General features: G+C 43.3%; 1 protein-coding gene across 3 annotated transcripts in view; it reads left to right on the forward strand.

Annotated features, from left to right (window-relative positions):
- Positions 1-23873, forward strand: part of LOC123377390 (TCDD inducible poly(ADP-ribose) polymerase) — a 72321-nt gene that overhangs the window by 20252 nt on the left and 28196 nt on the right. For 2 of the 3 annotated variants that reach the window (XM_045030244.1, XM_045030245.1), the window contains exon 2: positions 14643-15642. In XM_045030244.1, coding sequence (XP_044886179.1) covers positions 14705-15642 — 938 coding nt within the window. In that variant the 5' untranslated portion in view covers positions 14643-14704. Of the gene's footprint in view, positions 1-11871; positions 12169-14642; positions 15643-23873 lie in introns of those variants that run through there. The other variant, XM_045030243.1, reaches the window with a different exon arrangement.

The raw sequence follows: 23873 nt of genomic DNA on the forward strand, positions 1-23873 counted from the left end.
CCATATTGATAAAATATCATGTTAAACTTATATTACAATCCATGGTTGAGATGATTGAGTTTTGCACTGTACTGAACCAGGTTTTAATTGAGTCCATGATTGATGCCGCAGCCCTACAAATAACCAAGGTGTAGCATGGTTCAAAAATAAAAAATAAAACACAATTCTATCCAAGATCACTGTCTTTTTTAATGTGACAGAAGTTTACCATGCTAAGGGTGTTGTAATCAATTGGAAAGGGTGACTTGGTCCAGTTTATAAGTACTTACAGTGGGGAACAAATATTTGATATTGAGCTCTTCAGTCTAGCAGACTAAGGTTTAGCGAGCTCTAATGGCTGGAGATTGAAGCTAAACCAATTGAGAGTGGAAGTGTGGTGTAAATTTTTAACAGTGAGGGTAATTAATCACTGGAACAATTTACCAAGGTTGTGATGGATTCTCCATCCCTGGGAACTTTTAAATCAACATATGTTTTTCTATGAGAGGCTCTAGCTCAAACAGGAATTATTGTGGAAAAATCCTATGGCTTGTGTTGTGCAAGAGATCAGACTAGACCAGGGGTGGGCAAACTTTTTGGCCCGAGGGCCACATCTGGGTAGAGAAATTGCATGCAGGGCCATGAATGTAGGGCTGGGGCAGAGGGCTGGGGTGCGGGGAGGGAGTGCGGTGTGCAAGAAGGGGCTCAGGGCAGGGGGTTGGGGTGCAGGGATGGGTGCAGCATGTGGGAGGGGGCTATGGGCAGGGTGTTGGGGTGCAGCAGAGGTGTGGGGTGTGGCAGGGAGTTGGGGTGCAGGAGGGGTGCAGCAGGGGGATCAGAGCAGGGGGTTGGGGTGCAGGAGGGGTGTGGAGTGTGGCAGGGGGTTGGGGTTCAGGGGGGCATGGGGTGCAGCAGGAGGCTCAAGGCAGGGGATTGGGGTGCAGGAGGGGTTCGGGGTGCAGGCTCTGGCCTGGTGCCACTTACCTTGAGCAGCTCCGGGGTGGCAGCGGTGCGCAGCGGGGCTAAGGCAGGCTCCCTGCCAGCCCTGGCCCTGCGCCACTCCCGGAAGCAGCCAGCACTGTGTCCCTGTGGCCCCTGGGGGAAGGAGGGCAGAGGGCTCTGTGCACTGCCCTTGCCTGCGGGTACCTCCCCCAAAGTTCCCATTGGCCGTGGTTTCCCATTCCCGGTCAATGGGAGCTGCGGGGGGGTGGTGTCTGCAGGCGAGGGCAGCGTGTGGAGTCAGGGCTGGCTCCAGCGGTTTTGCCACCCCAAGCGGCGAAAAAAGAAAAGAAAACTCAATTGAGCTGCCGCCGAAGAGGAAGCCAGGGAGTGAAGGACCTGCCGTCGAATTGCTGCCAAAGACTCAAGCGGGCCGACTGAGCTGTCGACGACGACGACCCGGACGTGCTGCCCCAGCAACAGACTAACTGCCGCCCCTTTCTATTGGCCGCCCCAGGCACCTACTTCCTTCACTGGTGCCTGGAGCCAGTCCTGTGCGGAGCCCTCCCCCCACCCCCCACCAGGGGCCGCAGGGACATGGTGCCGGCCGCTTCTGGGAGCAAGCAAGGGCCCGGGCAGGCAGGGAGCTTGCCTTAGCCCACGGTGCCACAGGGGTGGCAATCCCGCGGGCCGGATCCAAAGCCCTGACTGGCCGGATCCTGTCCATGGGCCATAGTTTTCCCACCCCTGGACTAGAATCTAGATGATCTAGATAGACACTGCTATCTAGTGCTCCCTTCTAACTTTTGAATCTGTGAATCTATGAACCAGGCCCCCCACATTGGTCAGAATTACAGTGTAGACAGGACATCAATTTCCCTCTCTGATTATTGCCACACTGATGTTTATAGTTGCAGTGGAAAAAATCACCTACAAAGACATCCTTTAAAAAGGCTGTGGGATTTGACATACAACTGAGTGGCTTTGTTTGCTTGATGAGTTAATGGCAAGCAGTGTCTATTTGAGGCATAAAGGCAGTTTATTGTATAAAGTTCTTTCTTTCATAATAAGGAGTTTTCAGAATTTGGAGCAGTTCTTCAGGTGACCAACTCCCAGGGCAGAATTGATACCTAAATTACAACAGAAATGAATTACATATTTCCAAAAATCAGTACGTTTAATTGTACTAATAAATTGAAAACATTAGATTATCTTGCAGAGATATAGGCCAGTCTGCTTCAAGGCCCACAGTCCTCAGCTCACAATCCTAAAATAGCAAGATGTGTCTGTAAAAAAATAAAACAATAATAATTGATCAACAGCTATATATTTTCAGGGTAGAGACTGTCTGAATCATTAATTCCACATTCCCCCAAATGAATCAGACTACACACACAGATACTTCTTATGAGCAAGCCAGAAAAGAGTGATCAGAAAATATTGTATCTGTGTGCACTGTATATTTTGGGTAATACAGTGGTTTCACTAAGCATTCAAGACCTTATTCGCTAAAAAGAAATGCATAGCTGGGTCACATTCTTGATAGGAGATTTTGAGCACCAATGGTAATGTGGAATTGATGATGCATAAGGGGAAACACACTTTTGATGTGGTTACATACTAGCACAAGGGCTGAGCTCCTACAACCATGGATACCACGGGGTTCTCACTCACTGGTTTTATGTGGGGTAATTCCATTTACTTCATTAGAATTGCTCTTGGTTTCCATCAGTATAAATGAAAGGAAAATTAGGCCTATATTGTGTACACACACACACACAAAAATCATACACGTGTATTTATTTTTAATCTGCAGGAATAATTCATCTGAACTCTTACAAATACAAATTAAATTAGCCAACTTTTTCCATTTACACAGGAGTACCAAATGGTGGCACAGAAACAGATTAGTCTGAGACTTGATTCTGATTGTAGACTTGCTCGTGGATAGTACCAGAAATTTGAATAACCTGTGTGTCTGATGGGTTAATAGAAGTGACTGCTCAAAACTATTGCTGCAATAGGACACTGCTGTCCTCCCAAAAGACAACACGTGTTAATCAGATATACGATATTACTGAACTATATAAGATTTGTGACTGCATCAGTCAGCAATGGGGTACAAGTAGGGCAAGTAATTACTACTTTTTTATTTATTGTCAGGTATATCGTTAATAGAGGTAGCATTTTCAGAAGCAGTCAATGTTGGCCTAACTCTGCTGCCATTGAAGTAAATGACTCCTGTACAAGAGTCCGTCCATGCATCTGAAGAAGTGGGTTATTTACCCACGAAAGCTTATGCTCAAATGAATCTGTTAGTCGTTAAGGTGCCACCAGACTCCTCATTGCTTTTGTGGATACAGATTAACATGGCTACCCCTCTGATACCTGATACGCTTATGTAAGTTCATCATTTACTGTGTCTTATGCAGCTTCATGTCCCATCACCATAAGACTTTTACCAAGCTTCAGCCTACCTCTTTGACACAGGAGATGAGAGGTCTCACCTCTCTGAGATCCCGGTCTCCTTTGCCCTTCCTTTCTGTCCCCTACTTAACAGTCCCCAGCTAGTAAACTGAATCCCCTTGTTAACTGGTTAATCACCCAGTCCTAATCAATTGTCTCCCAATTTGGCCCATGCAGGGAGTGGGATGGTTACAAAATACAGAGTGGTGAGCCAGTCCTAGACTACTCTCACTCTGTCGCAGCTCCCAGTAGGAGCAGAGGTAGGTCAATGCTAAGCACTCAGATTGGAAGCAGACTTAGAAACAATTTTAGGCTAATGCTGAGAGCTTTTGAAAATCTCACCTCATCCTGTTTGGACCTTGCAGTTTTAGCTACACTGGAGCTAAAGCAACATTTGGAAAAATTATGAAAATGGTCAGTGTAGAGGTCAAGATTCGCCCACTAGGTGGCGCCAAAGCTAAAGCTAATGCCCTGGACCTATTTCACAAACCTTTGCTGCCTTCCTCCTGCGGATCTCCATTACATTCAGAACTGATCTTCATCTTCTTCATTTCCTTCCCCTCATGTGAGCATTCCAACCACATTTGATTTTAGAAAAAACAAAAATTAAAATCACAAGCTGTAGGGTTGCAATTATCAAGGCTAGGATAAAGAGGGCTGGTGGAAATAGACATCCAGGAACTGGAGTTTGCCAGAAGTCCACATTATTTATTTATAGAAAGTGCTATAATTTCTTTTTTTTAAAGTGGCAATCTTTAAATATAACGAAACCCAGACTATGAAGTATTTTGCACTAAAAATGGACCCAAATAAATTAGAGTCCCAGAAACTAGATCATCTACCAAATTCAGCACCTTTCATTGACATTATGAACTGAGATCCCTCAGAGTTTCATTTTCCAGTTGTTAACTTGTTTAATGTCTGCATAATTAACATTCCTTTTCTCTTGGAATGTATATAACCTGACTTGCTGGCACATGTCCGTATCAGAACAGGGCTGGGGCATTCATATTTACTGGGGTTAATATTAGCATTTAGAAACATAGAATCGTAAGACTGGAAGAGACCTCGAGAGGTCATCTAGTCCAGGCCCCTGCACTCATGGCAGGACTAAGTATTATTTTGAGCATCTCTAACAGGTGTTTGTCTAACCTGCTCTTAAAAATTTCCAATGACAGACATTCCACAACCTCCCTAAGCAATTTATTCCAGTGCTTAAATATCCTGGCAGTTAGGAAGTTTTTCCTAATATCCAACCTAAGATGCCTTTGCTGCAATTTAAGCCCATTGCTTCTTGTCCTATCCTCAGAGGTTAATGAGATGATACCTTTTGCGGCCATCAAGCACAGCCCTCAAAAGATACCATCTGTCTGATTACTTTATACAGAGTGACAGCTTGTTAATAAATATTAGTTTGTATAGATAAATTATTTCCTTGGATAGTTAGCTTCCCTTCTTGGCTTCTGCACAATGTATTTACATCTCATTTATTCAAAGCTTTTAAACATTAGTAAATTATATTTAATGGATGTGAAACGCTGACAGGAGAGTTTTAATAAAATATTAAAGTAATTATGGCTTTGTACTCTACACTTCTTACTGTAAATAAATAATTAGTAGCTACTCAGTGGTTTAATTAAAGAGAACAGGAAGTTTATCCATTCCTTTCTCTCACTTTCTACCACTTTTTCATAAGAGCTGCTACACAGCAAAGAAAAAAGGCAATTCTACAGAATCCTTTACAGTGATGAAAGGGCAGTAGACTGAGAGTCAGGAGACCTAGTTTCCATTCCCATTCTCAGTGCTTTGCTGTTTGACCTTGGGTGAGTCACTGCTCTGTGTTCATTTTCTCTTTCTGGTAAAAATATACAGCAGACCATTTAAATTGTGTAATCCTGATAATATTTATATTTAAATAGCATTTTGGCTCAGTAGATCTCAAAGTTCTTTACAACAATAATGATACTTTCCCATTTTTAAAGCACTTGTAGAGCTAGTTGTGAAAATTACTATATACAGTAAATGAAAAATATGATATGGCGGTTAGATCAAGGAAATGATACAGGAATCCTTGTGTGATATTCTGGCCCTATTAAAGTTATTGGGAATCTTGCCATTGCCTTCATTTGAGACAAGATCCCATCCTTGAGCTGTATTCTTGCTGCTTCTATTGATTTGTTGTATAAACTTGGGAGATCACTTAACCTATATTTCCAATCTATAAAATACAAAGTGGGAACAATAATGCTTAAGTACCTCAAAAGATATTGTGAAGCTTGACCTTTGTAAAATGCTTTGAGATCCTCAGCTGAAAAGCACCAGGTGAGTCCAAGTTTTACAAGTAACTTTTCTATATTAACTTCAGTGTTATGTGGGATTTCTTAGTATAGATGTTAGCCACAGAGCTTCTGTTACTAGTAGCTAAGCTCTTAAAATAACATAGGTGTTGCATTCACGATCACACTGTAATTTCACAAAGGAACGTAGCCACCTTACTGTACAAACTGGTTTGCATGCTGACCTTGCAACACCTTTATCTGAAGGGACCGGCTCAGGTGCTATACAGAGATATGTGCTAAACAAGACCTTAATTCAGTAGTTTTCTTTTCAGTAGTTTCAAAGTTCACCGGTCCCATATTTGAGAAAATGAAAACATAAACACATAAAGTTTCAAGCAAATGACTAAACTAGATAATGCAGTTGGGAAAAGTATCTTAAAAGATGAAAGTATTTTTTGCTTCACTAACTCGTTTTCCTAATTATTAAGAAGTCAGTAAAAAATGTATGTTTAAAAACTTAGGGCCATATGCTTCCATGGCTTGTGCCCTTGAAAGTGTAGTAACGTGCTGTGAAGCCTGCCTCCAAGTTCTATACATAAACTAAAATCTCCTATGTAGTATTCTGACATACAAAATTGTGGACAATCTGGAAAAGATCTAACAACTTCAGAAAGAAGGCATAATCTGAAGAAGTCTTAGAGTGGGTGGGACAAATCCAGAGTGTTAGCTCTGGAAAAATAAAGAAAGGGTCCTTTCTTGCTCCTGTAAAAGTAATTGTCAAATCTCCTATACACTTAAAAGATCATGCCCTAAATCACTGCAAAAATCTGATAAGTTAATGCTGCTTTGACTTAACTTGCTATTAGCAAAAATCTTGCACCTTGGTGTGGCCAAAGATAAATGTTTCTGAGGGTGTCTAAGCATATAGAGACCATCTGTAAATGGTGTGTGAAGTGATGGGAAACTGATTGCAGACAGCAAGGGATTTAGAAAAGTTTGCTGTATATTTTCATGTCATGGCCCCTTGCTGCAGTTTCTGCCCAACAGCTCCTGTAGTAGAGCCCTGCTACACAGCATCCCCAAAAGTTTAGCTGTGGGTTTTTAATCTTTTCAGTAGGTGTTTCTGGAACCACCCACTGCTGGTTATTACTAACATTGTTTCCACCTGACTTGATGGCACAATACCTATTTAGTAACCCAGTTCAATTTGATAGTCATGTTCTGGGAATTTTAGCCCTTTCTGCACCTTTTTATTACAAGTAGGAGCATGTAGCTCAAAAAGTTGCTGTATCTTCAAATTCTCTAGGACAACTCTGTTTCCCCTGAAAAGCAATAGGAGGAGAAAAAAACCTGAGCATCTCCTCTCACAGATCAAGCGGATGGGATTGCAGAGTAAGGTGAAAGAAGTGGCTTGCAAGCTCTGTGGATCCTCAGAACACACACAGACAGAACACATACACGTCCCCACCATCAATGTGATTAATCAGACTTTTTTTATTGTAGGGCCTCCATGGCAGGAATAAGGTGGCCAACTTTCTAATTTGTGAAAATCAGACACTGAGTGCCAGAAGCTCCCCAACCCTCTACCCCACCTCTTCCCCCAATGCCCCACCCCTGCTCCACCTCTTCCTTCAAGGCCCCCCCACTCCTCTTCCCCTACCCACCCCCCATCATTTGCTGCTCTCTAGACCTCCTTCCCCCGGCCAGCTGAGCGGTAGAGGGGTGACTGGGGCAGGACAGGGGAGGGAGAGCCACGCTCTGGGAGTGAAGGGGTGACTGGGGCAGGACAGGGGGCAGCACACCAGAGGTGGGGCACAAAGGAGGTTAAGAAGGGACCCCGGCAGTGAGCCCAGCCACCAGTATCGATCCTCAAATGCCCTGCCCTTCAAGGATCCCTCCCCAGGTGCCAGCCAGGTACCTCTTTCTACCGGAACGAGGAAGTTCCTGAGTGCTCCTCCAGCTCCAGCAGCAGCTGCTCTTTCTTCCCTCCCAGGGGCAGAATGGAAGTCAATTGTGATCAGTTACTGAGGTAACTGGACTTTTGGTGTCTGGTCAGTAGTTCAGACTGGACACTCAGATCCCCTTTTCGACCAGACTTTCCGGTCAAAAACTGGACACTTGGCAACCCTAGGCAGGAGGTGTCTTTTGTGAGCCTTGCTGCCATTGTCTGTTCCTACCATTCATCTCGTAGGCTGGGGTAGAAGCCATGGAAAATAAATTAATGAGCATTCTCTTTTGCTGGGATAGCCAGTAGTAGTAAATTGAATTAGGATAGAAGCATGCCACAGAGTGATTCTTTCTTGGCACCTGACTCACCCTTCTTCACCACACCCAGATTTACAGAGCCCCATTTGTGTAGATTTGAATTTCAGAGGGCCATAAGGGGGAAGGAAGCAAGCAGCACATCTGCTGCTCCCTGTTCTCCTGCAACATTCTCCCAAATTGCACCCACTTTAGCTTCCCTCCATGGCAGTAAGATCAGCTTAATGTGGTGTTTTGGGAAATTATACGTGTCATTCTGCAAGTATTCAAATGTCAAGGAGATTTTATTTTTATCAGAAGGATGCATTTTGCAGCCTGAACCCTTCTTTTTTTTTTTTTTCTTTTCTTTTTTTTTTTAATCGGAACATTTGAGGCTAAAGCTGAGACGCTTCCTCTCTGACTCCAATATAGAAATGAAGTGCATATATTGAGTATTCCATTACTTGGATGTCAAAATCATTAATTACAGCACTCTGATGCATTTTACCATTTAAAAGAATTAATTAAAACACACTTGCTATTGCCAAGGGCATGAAACATGTAAATAGAAATGAGATCATATCTTCATGGTGGTCATGGTTTCTCTTTGTATGCTGTGTATCCTCAGAAAGTGCTATGTGATCCTGCACTGTGCCAGGCTGTAATCTCCCTAAATTATGTGTCTGACTACAGAAAGATAGATATTCTGGGCCAAATTCTTACCTGAGTTACACTCTGTCAACCCCACTGAAATGAATGGGAATTGTGCATGCTACAGAGTTTGACCCTATGTGTTATTTATAGCTTACATATAAAATATGCTGTTCCAAACAATTAGATAATTTCTGTGTTGGTAGTTTTTGAAAAATAAACTGAGCTGTGTGGTTAGTTCAGTCTGACATAAATGCAGACATGGCAGCATGTTCCATATTCTCATTGCCTGCACGTTGTAAAGCTCTTGTTTTGTTAGTCAAAGTATAGTGTAGTTACAAAGACTAAAGGTTTGATCCTGTGTAACATTTTGGACACTCAGCGCTCCATAAACATGTAATAATAATTATAAAGAAGATTTGTGTTTCATTTATGCTACAGATGGGTTACCCTTATAATCCACTCTTTAATATGCTATTCTCAAATGAAGTCAGTCCCCAGCTCATGAAGATAAATCCCTTAGTTTTAATAATAGCAATGACAGAGAATAGTTTTTCTCTCTGCATTTAAAATACATTTTCAAATTACAGTCTGAGGTTAGTTATTTAATCTAAAAATGACCTACACAATTTTGGGGCCAAATCCTGCATTTTCCTCTGCATCCAGAACTCTTACTAAAGTAACTAGGCATCTGGGTACACAAGGAGTGAAGGATTGAGCCCTTGTCTAAAAAAACATATTAATTACACTACAATGACTTGTATGTTGTATTACTTACCTCATTATAATTCACTATATCTGGGGAGTTAATTACCCCCCAGGTAAATGGAATTCTGGTGCTATTAAGTCCCTTAACGTTGATGGACACATAGCCAGGCCTTCTGCTGAAACCCACTAATCAAATATATGTATGTGACTCACCATAGAAACATCTCAACCAATGGCACCAGCATATTGAACTAATCTGTCATGTTCTGGCACATGCACAAAGTATGGCAACAAAAATGACAGCATGGTAACGGCTGCTGCACAAAAGCAAAATTAGAAACATATTATTTACAAAACCATATATAAAATATACGAGATAAAGATATCCCATGAAAAATGCAGAAAAAAACCAAATTGCTTGTATATTATAGTAATAGTACTTCTATAATGTTTTCCTCTTTAAGATGCTATACAAATATTAATCAATGGCTTTAGCCCCAATTCTTCAATGAGCTCAGTGCAGGCCCATGCCTGTGCCACATGGTGCTCCATTACAGTAAAAGGGGCTCTGCCTGGTGCAGAGATCTGCCCACAAGGAGCCTCATTGACTTCACAGGGGCTCCACACAGACATGAGTCCATCCACATGTGGCTTATTACAAGATTGGGCCCTTATATTTGATCTGATCATTCATAGTGTGAAATCCTAGCCCCACTGAAGTCAATGGGAATTTTGCCATTGACTTCACTGGGACCCAGGATTTCATCCATGGGTTTTTGTCTCCTAAACCAGTGGTTATCAACCAGGGGTATGCGCACACAGAGATCTTCCCCGGGGTACATCAACTCATCTAGATATTGCCTAGTTTTACAACAAGCTACTCTACACTAGTGAAGTCAGTACAAACTAAAATTTAATACAGACAATGATTTGTTTATACCGCTTTATATACTGTACCGGGGGTAGGCAACCTATGGCACATGTGCTGAAGGCGGCACACAAGCTGATTTTCAGTGGCACTCACACTGTCTGGGTCCTGGCCACCGGTCCGGGGGGCTCTGCATTTTAATTTAATTTTAAATGAAGCTTCTTAAGCATTTTAAAAACCATATTTACTTTACATACAACAATAGTTTAGTTATATATTAGAGACTTATAGAAAGAGACCTTCTAAAAACATTAAAATGTATTACTGGCACACGAAACCTTAAATCAGAGTGAATAAATGAAGACTCGGCACAGCACTTCTGAAAGGTACAGTATTTATATTCTAATTGATTTATTTTATAATTATATGGTAAAAATGAGAAAGTCAGCAATTTTCAGTAATTGTGTGCTGTGACACTTTTGTATTTTTATGTCTGATTTTTGTAAGTGAGGTGAAACTTGGGGGTATGCAAGACCAATCAGACTCCTGAAAGGGGCATAGTTGTCTGGAAAGGTTTGAGAGCCACTGTCCTAAACCATGAGGACTGATGTCATGTTACATTTTTTTAGTTTTAAGAGAGCAGTTTCCATCTCTCATACACACATATACATATAAGCATATATTTTATTCAATAGCTATTTGGGGACCTAATCCTACATTCTTTGCAAACCCTAAGTGCCCATTGGCTACAATGGGAATTTGTGGTGTACAGGGAATACAGGATGGGGCCTTTATATCTAAAATTATTTGTAAAACCAACAGTAATAAATCAAATGCTCAAGGATTTCTATTATCTCTTTATTGTGTGTTGTTAAATTACCTCATTACTACCAAACTTTTAAGCATATTTGACTTACTTTGTATAGACTAATAATGCTTGTTAGCAAATGTCCATCTCACCATCGGATAAGGATTTTAGGAACATAATTTTTAGAATAGCTTTTAAAACCACACACAGGATAAATATACTTAAGGCTGTCTTCTTCCACACTGCTGGTTTATTATTTTAAAGATATTTCATTTAAAACACTTAAAAATGAACTTCCTTTGTGCCAAACCTACTAATCTCAGTTAATGTAAATAGTATCACTCCCTCTTATCTCCACTTCTGCATTCCCGATTTCCCCTGGCCTCTTGCTTTTTGTCCTTCCAGATCCGACACTCATTGTAAGCTACAGGCAGAAGCTGACTCTTTTCCCAGCAAATTATGTCCAGCGGGTGGGTGGGTGGATGTGTGTGTGTTAATTACAGGATCATTACTTTATGGGAACCTTCCAGTTCTGCTCTCTGTGTTTTACTGGTTGGTTTGTTTGTTTGCTTAAAGTGCAGCTCTGATTACAGAAAAAGGGGAGGGGAGGACTAAAACATGATGATTTGTTCAGTATGTGACCGAAAACGGAGTCTTTCCGTGCATACTTCTCTCTCTGTCTGTCTCCAGAACAAAGTGACCCTTCAGTCAGCCCCCGTGGGGCTTTCAGCCGCACAGAGAGTACAGAATCCGAGCTATACAAACAAACAGGAGCGTTCTCTCGCCCGCTCTCTCCCTGTTTCACTCACACACACTCAGGGTGGGAGGAGTCTGGATTCCTGGTACGGAGAGGTGCAGAGCCGATCCCTTGCCGCTTCCTAGCTCCTCCCAGAGTCGTGCAGCTGCTTGGCAAGTGCTTTCAGGAAGCAATATTTAAACAGCTACAGTGTAACATGTGAGAAGCAGCGGGATCTGGAGGGCCGTGGCGCTGCGGCTCCTGAGGGCGGAATGGGTGGTTTGTCACGTACGGAGCGGCAGGCGGGCAGGCTCTGAGAGCCAGATGAGCTTCACACGCTGCACAGAGCAAGCGGAAGAAGGCGGCTGTCGCTCTCTCCCCAGCCCCGGCCCCGCCAGCCGAGTGAATCGACTCCGCTGCTGACAGAACCCACGGCACTCGCTCCCGCTTCATCCTCCTGCCGCTCACCCCGGGCGCTGCTGCTGGCTCTCGGGTAAGCCACAGAGCAACTTCAGGGCTGGGCTGGGACGGTCTTGTGAAAACAAATGATCGGAGGGAAAGTCAATGTCGGATTGAAACAGGCGGGCAGTAGAATCCTTGTCCCCAGCCGACGAGTCTTGTTTTAAAAGTGCCTTTGACATTCATCCCGCCTGCGGGAGCCTCCTGCTAAGTGAGCGCGGGGTTGGCCGGCCCGGGCTGTTTGCGAGAGGGTGACAAAGGCGGTGTGGTGGTAGGTCACAGCTGGGGGAGGCTCTGCACTTTGCGTTGCTGCTGCTGCTTGTGGGGTTGCTGCCTGGGAGGCGCAGCGCAGCCCCGGAGGGGGCAGAAAGTCCCCAGCTGGCCAGTCCAACCGTGTCTTCGGCTGCTTTGTTTGTGAGGGCGGCTGAGGAGTTGCTCCCCCAGCACAGCGAAGGGCAGTAGGTTTCTATGATGGCGATTCCTAGTTGTCAGGGGCTTAGTTTGCAACCCATGAGACCTGTCTCTGAGCTGATACATGGCACGCAAGGTCTCCACGCAGAGCGACTTGAGTTCAACATTATTTCAAAATAACACTGGTCATTTTGTGATGTTAGAGAGGTGCCTAAATATAGATCTCTCCAGATTGTAATGCTTATTATTCCCATTGGTTTCTGTTTTTTATATACAAGTTGAAGAACTCAATTCTATAAAATAAAATAAACCGTTCTTTAAAAAATATAGCACAGACGCAGAAAGTAGTCGAGTGAGCAATAGCAGTATTGAAAAAGACATTTTCAGCTATATCTTTAATGCTATAAGTCCCCCAGTTGTTCCCCGGCAGCACAAGGCTTCCGAACCACTTACATACCACACAGGCTGCTAAAGTTGGGTGTAGCAGAATGCAACTTCCATAACTCTGGATCCTCTTGTATTTGAGGGTTTAAACCTAAGTCAGATGGCCCTTTGAAGTTATTTGAAGCTTTAAGGTGTTATTTTATAGTTCAAGTAGAGAACTGATTGATAGTGACTGTGGAAGAGTAAAAATGTGTTCCAGCTGAACTTATGTTCTAGTTGGCAGACTGGTAGAGTCACCTTTCAAAGTAACCCTAAGAATCTAAAATCAGAGGACACACCAGCATTTGCCTACTTTTATTTTATTTTTTCCTGACAGTCCTGATAACACTACACTCAATTTAATGTGAAATGTTTGTAAATAAATACTTTACTGTAAAAGTATGCAACCAAAACTAGATCATTTTGTAGAACAGACCTTCAGCATGAAAACAATGATTGGATCGTATCTGGGTTTTGAGGGGTTTTACTTCAGAATAATCCATTATTCTCACTTTAATGCATATTTTCAGTAAATCATAATCTTCGATGTACTAAACAGTACAATTTTAGGCTACACATGGTGAGTTTGAATAGTTTTTAATTAAACGCAATCAAATATCAAACTCTTGGCTAATAAATCAGTATTTTGTCTTCCAGTAACCCTCTAGAAATGTAATTATGTATTTGCATTTTGGAAACATTTTGTTTTTCCCTCTTGTAAATCATTGACATTTCCATTTTTTACAAATGTTTCCCTTATTCCTGAGAAAGTAACACACTCCTTGATGTCCTTTCCTGAGCAGTGCAGTTCTAGCTGAACAGCCCTGCAGTAGGCAAGCGAGCTTGTTGGTGTGTCACCCAAGGGTGATTGAGTGCAGTATGTATGTGTGAGTCAGACTGTGAGAGAGTATATGGGCATGTGGGACAGTGTGAAGCTGTATCTGGGCATAAAATGGGAGTGTCTAGGCATGTATGAGACTGGTGTGTAAGTATTTGCAGTACTGTTTAAAGACTAAGGGTGAAATCCTGGCCCCTATTGAAGTTAATGGGAGCTTTGCCATTGACTTTAATGAGGTCACGATTTCAACCCCAGCATTAAAAGTGTGTGTATGTGGGCATATGAGACTGTATGAGAGCGAATGTATCTGCATTGGAGTTAGTACCTCCATGAGAGAGAGAGAGAGAGAGAATGGGTGTGTGTTAAAAGTGATGGGGACATATTACATTGTATGTGTGAGGGTGTGAATCTCTGGGGGTGTGTGTGTGGGGGTGTGTGTGTGTGTATATATATATATATATATATATATATATATATATATATATGACAGAGAGAGAAGGAACAGGGCAATGCTTACTTCTATACAGTGTGATGAGCCAAAGCCCTATTTAGTAATACGCATTAGGATGAGAAGAAGGGCATCAGTTTTCTCTGCCCTCGCCAGGGTCTGTGTGCATGTCTGAGACTGTGTGAGAGAAGACTGCAAGTGTGTGGTTGGGATTAATTAGTCTGAGTTTGGTTGGTTTCATGCTTTACGTGCCTGGGGGCTACCCACAGACACAGAAAGAGGAGGAGTTTGCTGTTGCTGGCCTGAAATCCTCTCCAGGAGTGATCTTGTTTGTGTCAACCGTGAGCAATTAGAGAGATTAACTGTCTTGTTTTCCCTTCTGCCCTAGGTTGGCTCTTGGGAGGCTCTGGGAGATTGAAAGTGATTTGGAGAGAGCAGAGTCTGTGTCGGATGGATGCTGAACTGGAGCCAGCCTGTGTTGTGCAGCAGGCCCACTGTCCAGGGATGAAGTGCCCTCCTTCAGAAGACTTTCCTCCCCAGATTGGGCTGTCTGATAAGATCCCACCGGTAAAGCCTTGCTTCAAGAAGAAGCAGCAAGTGCAGAAGAGGCTGGACACAGAAACTCTCAGGGCTTTGCGGCCAATCTTCACCAGTTTGCTGGGAGCTGGGAGCCTGGATGGGGTCTTTGTGCACAGAGGCCAAAGTGGAGGTCATAGCAATTTATGTGAACCCGTTGTGAAAAAGGCCCTAGGACTCAGTGCCCCCTGTCCCCAGCCGAGCAGCAATGTGGCTGTGCTGATGCCAGGAGCTTCAGATGTGCAAGGTCAAATTCCAGAGACTCATCCTCCCTCTGGTCACCCTGAGCAGGAGATTCAGTCTGGGGTTCAGGGCTTCCCATCAGAAACCAATCCTGGGACTGCTGCTGATTCCACTAATGAATCATTCCAGCATCACCCCTTTCATTCAGTCTCAAGTGTTGCTGCAGCCTGTCCAGTGTGCCCAGACAAGATACTGGAAGGCTACACATCTGGATTATTCCAGGAGAATAGCTGCTTGATGCAGTACAATTTGAACCCAAACGATGAATTCAATGCTGGGCTCTTTCAGGACAAAAGTGAGGAGGCTTCACTTGATCTTGTGTTCGAACTTTTGAACCAGCTGCAATATCACACCCACCAGGAGGATGGGATAGAGATCTGTGTGGATTTTCTGCAGGGCAATTGTATTTATGGCAGTGACTGTCCCAAACATCATACTGTGTTGCCATATCACTGGCAGATCAGGAGGACTGCTACTCAGACCTGGCAAAGCGTGACCAATGACTCTCAAGAGCATCTGGAAAGACTCTACTGCAACCCAGACAATGACAGGATCAAAGTGAAGTACCGGTAGGTAATTGCATTCACTTACTAGCAAAGCCAAGTGCATGCAGCTAAACAACAATTAAGGAAAATAAAAGTCAATGCTGTTTCCCATACATCTGGGGAACAGACTGTGGGTTGTTTTTGTTTGTTTGTTTTTTCCCCTTTCAGATACTTAAAATATGCCAATATTTGCTGAAATGTATGATAATATTGCCTGTAGTCTCCCTGTACTGAGCTAGTTGGGTCCTGTGCAGAGTACCATTTTTTTGTCATTTTATATGTCATTTAAAGTTCAAACTCTAGTAATATTCCACTCTCTTCCAGAGAGACACCACTACCAAGCCCCTTAAATTATTCCTTCCCCTCCGAATACATTCCTGTTTTCTCTGTATCTGACTTTTAGACTGTGAATTTTTCAGGGAAGGGACTGTCTTTGTCTTTTATAGCATGCAGCACATTGTTATTTATCACTGGGCTAACACTGACAGTACCTGAGAACAGCATATGTTTAAGGGAATTTTAGGTTGGGAGAAAAAGAATGGTGATAATCTATTTATTCAAGATCTGTCTATAATCCCAAACTCAGTCCACAGTACTGGAACATCTGAATACCTTTGCTAATATGATCAAGGTGATACTTATCAGACTTGAATGAAACAGCCACCTGACATGAATGGGGTCATTTCATACCTCTCCTAGGGTCCATAGCCCATTGAAGTCAATAGGAGTGCCCATTGAAGTTATTGGAAGTACTCCCTTTTTAGTCAATAGAAACTGGCCATATCTAAGAATTTAAATTTATGCCTGTTTGCAGGCTGAGTAAGATTGACACACATGATTTACATCTAGAAGATTTGAAAAATGAAAACTTACATTCTAGAGTAACTGACATGGTGAACAGAGAATGTTGGAATAGCTTGTATTATTCAACACTAGCTCATCAACTCCTGAATTCAAACTTGTCTCTGCATTAGAAACTACTCACTTCTGGCTATTTAAAGAGGACAACAGAATGACTGAAAGCACTGCTGCATTATTTCTGTCTGAATCACTTATAATGCTCAGATAATGTGAATCCAGGTTTTCCACATACATTTTCATTAGTACATTCCAAGCAACTTTTCAAATTAAACAATTGGTCTGTTCAGTTTAGGAGTGGTGTAAATTTCACCAGCATAGAATGTTTGGTGATAACTTAGCTATTTGACCGTGAACTTTCTTATTCAAAACTTTGAAAAGTGCTATTCTCCAGCTTTAGGAATTTCACCTAGGAATATCATACTGCATATTAGACGTCATAGTTTCCTCTAGACAGTTTTATTGTTCTCTGAAAATCAAAGACAAGAGGATAAATATTTTTCAGATTCAGTTCTCTCTTTGGGCTTGATCCCACTCCCAGTGAAGTCCATGGCAAAATTCCCATTTACTTCCAGATGGCAGGATCACAACACAGGCTCTTAGACATAAGTGATGGAAAAGATCTATTAGATCATCAAGTCTGTACCCCTGAAAATGCAAGATATAGGCCTGTTCTACACTAAAAGGTTAAGTTGACCCAATTACATCACTCAGGGGTGTGAAAAATCCAACCCCCTGAGCAGTGTATTAAGCCAACTTAACCCCCAGTGTACACAGTGCTATGTTGACGAAGAATTGTTCTGCAACCTAACTACTACTACTCAGGGAGCTTGATTACCTGTGCCAAAGGGAGAACAGTGAGTGCCTATGCTGAAATGCTACAGCAGCACAGCTGTGTAGCATTTCAAGTGTAGACACCTTTCCAATGGAGGACTGAGATATGGAAATTAAACTCTACTTGCATGAGTCCTTCTACTGAAAAGTAAGTCTGCTGCATTAAATATTTCCCTCTCCTGCCTCAAACGAAGGCCATTGTAGAGAACTCATAAATGCAAAGCTCAATGTGTTGGAGATATGCTAAAGAAAATCTGTTACATATTGTAGTTTCTCAGATCTTTTCTTATTGCTATCTTTTGTGCCCTGCCTCAGAAGCCTGCAGTGCCACTTCTTCTGATGATAGAGTGCGGAACTACCCTTTGTCCACATACCTAGAATAAATCTTGAGTTTAGTCTCTAGTATCTGCATCTCTGAGTTTGTTTTCCCACACACAAACTTTGAAGAGTGTCATTCCTTCGTCCTTAATGTTTCAGGGTCAGAAACATTTCAGTTTCAGTTACAATACTGAATTTGCCTTTTAGATACCAGAGGCCCAAACCATTGCCCAGTGAAGTCAGTGGGAGTCTTTCCATTGACTTTTATTGAGCACTGGATTAGCTTCTAAGGCCTTTGCCTCATCAATTATAACCTCTCGCCCTTTCACTGAGAACACCCTGGAAAATAATGACAGCACCTATGTAGTTCATAACCTGCATTGAAAATTAAAGCAAGGTAGAGAAAAAGAAATTCAATTATATATTTTGGGGAATAATCTAGATCCTATGATACAGAATTAAGTCTCAGGAAAAATATGCCTCTTTCCTCAAAAAAACCCTAACTTACAAACAGAATCCATTCTATTTTAATGTTACAATGTTGTGGCTTACATTTTTTTCAGGTAGTTTAAACTGTATATAACTGGCTATGAAAACTGAAAATAAATCAGCCAAAAAAAAAAAAGTCTGGAAATAAGAAAAACAGATCTAAGAAACTAAAATCTGAGCTCAGCTAATAACAAAAAAAGTTCCTTGTTAAGTTTTCCTTTTTAAAAAAAAAAAATTTAAAAAAAAACCCTCACAAATTCCATTGCTATACACATGAGATGGCTAGTCTAAATCAGTGTCAGGAGTGAATAATTAAAAAAAAAAAATCAAACCCCTTCACAGCCACTTTAATCCTCCCATTTTCAGATTGTAAAACTGGCAGAATAGTGCCCCCCCCCCTTTACACTTATGATGCTAATTTCCAGTCTGGTGAGTATTTTGGCATCTTGGTACATGGAGTTTCTGTCTGTCTAAACTAGTCAGGAAGAAATTTATCAGGATTATTGTCAAACACATTATGTTCTGTTGCCATGAGTAAAGTGAGAGAGGTAGTGTAATCCTGGAAAATCCAGAAATGCTGGGTCAGAACTACTCTGAATGTTCTATAGCCTGCTAGAGACTTGCTGAAGTACAGAGAGAGATCTTTGAACATCTGGAATTGGATCAGTTTTAAACAACAGCCTCTCAGTGGGTATTGTCCATTTTAGTTTTTGGGGGGGATAAAAGAGAAGGTAGTATATTGAGAGCATAAATACGTTTAATACTTTTTAGTTGCAAAACTTCCTCACCAAGCTGCTGATCCTGTAGTCTTTACCTCAGTCTCTCCATTGACTTTGGTGGGGATCTTGGCCTTAGTCAATACTACAGAATTGGGCCCCAAAATAAGGTTTAATGTAGCAATTTGCAACGTCCTGTACCCTTTCTAATAAAAGATTTATGTTAAATGTTATTGTGGAATCAAGATCTAGCAAATGCTGTACATCCAACTACCGTATTTATCGGCGTATAACACGCACAGGCGTATAACACGCACCTTCATTTTAAGGGGGAAATTTCAGGAAAAAAACTTACCGGTAAATTTCAAATAAAGCTCCGGGCCCAGCAGAGGCAGCTGACCTGAGCCTGGAGTTTGCGGCCCCGCCCCCTCCCCACGTGGCTCTGAGCGGGAAAGAGCTCAGCCCCCTCCGGAGCCATGCGGCTGCTGCGCTGTGAGCCGGGTCGGGGCGGGGGGGGGCTCGGGCCCGCGCCGCTCGGGTCTCGGGGGGTGGGGGCTCGGGCCCGCGCCGATTGGGTCTCGGGGGGTGGGGGCTCGGGCCCGCGCCGCTCGGGTCTCGGGGGGTGGGGGCTCGGGCCGCGGGCCGGGTCTCGGGGGGTGGGGGCTCGGGCCCGCGCCGCTCGGGTCTCGGGGGGTGGGGGCTTGGGCCGCGGGCCGGGTCTCGGGGGGTGGGGGCTCGGGCCCGCGCCGCTCGGGTCTCGGGGGGTGGGGGCTCGGGCCGCGGGCCGGGTCTCGGGGGGTGGGGGCTCGGGCCCGCGCCGCTCGGGTCTCGGGGGGTGGGGGCTCGGGCCGCGGGCCGGGTCTCGGGGGGTGGGGGCTCGGGCCCGCGCCGCTCGGGACTCGGGGGGTGGGGGCTCGGGCCGCGGGCCGGGTCTCGGGGGGTGGGGGCTCGGGCCCGCGCCGCTCGGGTCTCGGGGGGTGGGGGCTTGGGCCGCGGGCGGGGTCGCGGGGGGTGTGGGGTGGGGGCGCGCCGGTGGGGTCTCGGGGGCTGGGGGCTGGGGCGGCGGGCCGGGTCTCGGGGGGTGGGGGCTCGGGCCGCGCCGCGCGGGTCGCGGGGGGGGGGGGCGCGGGCCGCGGGCCGGGTCTCGGGGGGTGGGGGCTCGGGCCGCGCCGCTCGGGTCTCGGGGGGTGGGGGCTCGGGCCGCGGGCCGGGTCTCGGGGGATGGGGGCTCGGGCCGCGGGCCGGGTCTCGGGGGATGGGGGCTCGGGCCGCGCCGCTCGGGTCTCGGGGGGTGGGGGCTCGGGCCGCGGGCCGGGTCTCGGGGGGTGGGGGCTCAGGCCGCGGGCCGGGTCTCGGGGGGTGGGGGCTCGTCGGGGGCTCGGGCCCGCGCCGCTCGGGTCTCGGGGGGTGGGGGCTCGGGCCGCGGGCCGGGTCTCGGGGGGTGGGGGCTTGGGCCGCGCCGCTGGGGGGGACGGGGGCTAGGGCCGCGCTGCTCGGGAGCCTAGAGCCGGCCCTGGGTACATGGTTATATCGGCGTATAACACGCACACATCATTTGCCCCCTATTTTCAGGGGAAAAAAGTGCGTGTTATACGCCGATAAATACGGTATTTAGTTCCTTGAGAGATCTACCTTAGAAGATAATTATCAGCATGTGCCTAGACACAGAACTTACTCAGCATTGGGACTTCTAGTTTTGAACAATGAATCTGAAAAAGACTTTTTAGGGGTTGCAGTGTACAGGAGGAAGCTCTCTCTGACAAACAGTATCTCTTTATGTCAGAGACACCTCCTAATCCTTTGGATATGGATTGTTCAGGGTCAATATGAGTCTTCCTGGAGTTCACTTGTGGTCACTGCAACCTGACTTTTCCTGTATTCCAAAGCGATGTTGTGTTTCCTGGCAACAAGATGCAGATAGCGGCATGTTGAACCTTGCTGAGAGGCTCACAAACAAGCTAGAGCAGCTCATGGTTCACATGGTTACCACATTATTTGGCTAAAGCTATTAATCTCTTGTGGTCAGACTAGCTTTACAGGCCTATCTATGCAGATTGCATAAAACAAGGAAATGTCTGTTCAGCAGTTTGCATGTCCAAGAAAGGCCAAGCAGAAACCAGCCTCACTAGTAACCAGTGAGTGGTAGTTGTTTATTTTCCCCTTGTTTTGTACATAGTTTACATGGCATAGTTACTCATTATTACACTCTGTATCCATAATATTTTCATTGTGCAGAGCTTCAAGAAAGTTCATGGTTCTGGGCCATTGGCTCAATGAGGGATTAATATCTAAATTAAAATTATTGTATTCTTTAGGTATATATTTATATAGATCTTTTCTCCTCGTTATCTGTTATGTTCATCTAAATACACATTCAGTTGTTGGATTTTACCTAAGGGAATGCGATCTTAAAATAGGAAATGTAATGCACCTTGTTTAATTAGTTCATTGTAGTAATGATGCCTCAGACCTTCAGTTACTGCAATGTGGCCTCCAACTGAATATATAATTTCATCATAAAGGGATTTCTCTGTTTTGCTCTCTTAAATGTTGAATGTGTTTGGAAACAAATATCAACAACTCTAAGGTAGTTGGGGATATGAACTTCAGCAGATTCAAAAATTCACAAGCACTTAGTCTTCTTCCTCATACATGCAAGGAGAGGCCCTGGAGAATGTCCAGATGCAGACTATGAATTTGAGAGAACAATACCAAGTACTACTTTCCAGCATGAGAATGCCCAGTGATATTTTAGGATACTCTTCAGTAAGGGATAATATTTGGCTGCAGAGTTAAGCAGGGTTTTTTTCAGTGCTGTATAAATTATGCATCTGTTTCTGCAGAAAATGGGAAAAGTTCAAAGGCACTATATTCAGCTTTTCAAAACTAAATTTATCATTACTTATTGCATTATGGTCTTCATAAAACCATCATGTAATATTCAGCCAACCAGATCCTTCATTTGACTTAACATCCCAGCCCCTCTGTTTGGAAAGGAGACATCCTTGCATGCAATGGAATTTCTAGCCATCCATTCCGTTGTACTCAATTTTTTTTTTCCCCTCACATTCCATGTTACTGTGAGACAAGAACAGCTCATGGTTCTTTTCATTTGTTCATGTGGACAGAAGCGCCCTAAAACTGGACAAATATAAATTAACATGCTTTTGATACCTTTTTTTAAATGTCATTAGGGTGTTTCCATATGGTTCTAAAGTCACTTATAGCCAAGTAGAAGCCTTTTTTACCCCCTCAGGGACTTCTGACTTAAGTCCATTTGTTTCAATTGTTAACTTGTTTAATTTATCTCTCTGATCTGCACAGCTGTTGCAATGTATGAGATAACTCATTATATGTTATTGATAATACCAGGGATGAGAGAACAGCTGAAATTTATTGTGCCTTGCCACTTCTTGAATATACACAGCTGAATGGATTTGAATTTATTTTTAAAAAATTCTTTGCTATAAAGAAAGCCAGAGAGAGACTCTAAGCAAGAAGTGTGTGAAGTGATTTTTAAAAAGTGCCTTGTGCTTTATGATATGCAGTCCAATGAATTCTTATTTGTCCCTTGTTATACTACCATTTACGTATGAAATAAAACTAATTGGCTTCTAGCTATAAAAATCTGGAGATGTTAGGCGTATGTAGAGCTGTCATAGGAATCAGCAGCAATCACTCATTTATTCCTTTTCTCCTTTCGCATCAATAAGCAGATTGGAATTTTGAAAGCAGCTGTCACCTGCGTTCTGGTTTAGGTCAGTCTGTTCCTTGTGTACTTATGGTAATAAAACAATCCTTTCTAAAAGCAAAGATTTATAAGTGTTTAAATCAGGTTGCTTGGAAGAATTGTTTATAGGTAATCCAGCGGTCACAATATTGTGCAGTTGCCAACCAGTGCAGTTCATTAGGGATGAATAGCTGAAAAGAATTCACTAAAATAGTTTGTTTACTTGGGGCCTTCATCTTGAAGTCCTCTATAACTTAGACCAAGTACTTATTGAAATCAGTAGGAGTTTGATGTGCATATGTACTGTACAAGCAGGCCTTTGCAGCCAAATTTTCAAAAATGACCTGTGATTTTTGGGTATCTCAGCTGAATGCCTAACTTGAGATGGTAAGTTCGCCACCCAAAAACTGAAGCCCCCAGAGTCAGTGGCCTCTTTTGAAAATGTTATTGATTTGTAACTGATCATCAGTCATAAAATACTAATGCACTTGGTACAATTTTACTGTTTGCCATAAATCTAGTTTCATTTCAATATTCATGAAGTTTGATTTAGGAGACCGATTCCTAGAGCTTGCTTAAGTCTCATTTGAAAATTGGACTTTGCCTGCTTTTGACAATTCTGTCCATTATCACTTTTAAAAATGAACGTATGACTCTTGAAGCAGTTTGAAAGCTTTGGGAACTAAAGCTTTCCCAGTGTCACTCTTCTAATATGCCTCCATATTGTTTTGGAGTTAATATTTAGTAGAGCTGATTGAAAGCTTTTAGATGGATCAGTTTTCTGTCTGAAAATGCATTTTCATTGAAATCAGAATATTTTTGTGGAAACGTTTTGTCTAACTGAATCATTTTGAATTTCTCATTTTATTTCAGTTTTGTAATTTTGATTCATTTTGTTTTGACTTTTATATTTTAATGATGCATTTATTATATACATGAAATATTATTTTGAAACAAAAAGATTCAAACATGTTGTTAAAGCAAAACATTTCAGTGGTCAAAAAACTTTCAGAATTTTCATTTCATGGGAAGTTTTGAAATCATTTCTTTGAAATGTTGGAATTTCCTATGGAATGGAAATTCCACTTTTCCAACAAGTTCTAATATTTAGCAGTGACAGTTACATTTTCCCCTTGTCTGGTCTGTCCTTGGACACTCTGAGACTATCAACCTGAATACCTACTGTGGTGGTAGTTTACCTGATATTGATACCTTTAAACTGCAACCAGTGAGCAGAAACTCCACCACTAAATGAGGATTTATACTCTACCACTTGGGACTGCACTGCACTGATACCACTAACCTAAGGC

The sequence above is a fragment of the Mauremys mutica genome, chromosome 9 (genome assembly GCF_020497125.1).
Source record: "Mauremys mutica isolate MM-2020 ecotype Southern chromosome 9, ASM2049712v1, whole genome shotgun sequence".
NCBI classification, from domain to species: Eukaryota; Metazoa; Chordata; order Testudines; family Geoemydidae; genus Mauremys; species Mauremys mutica.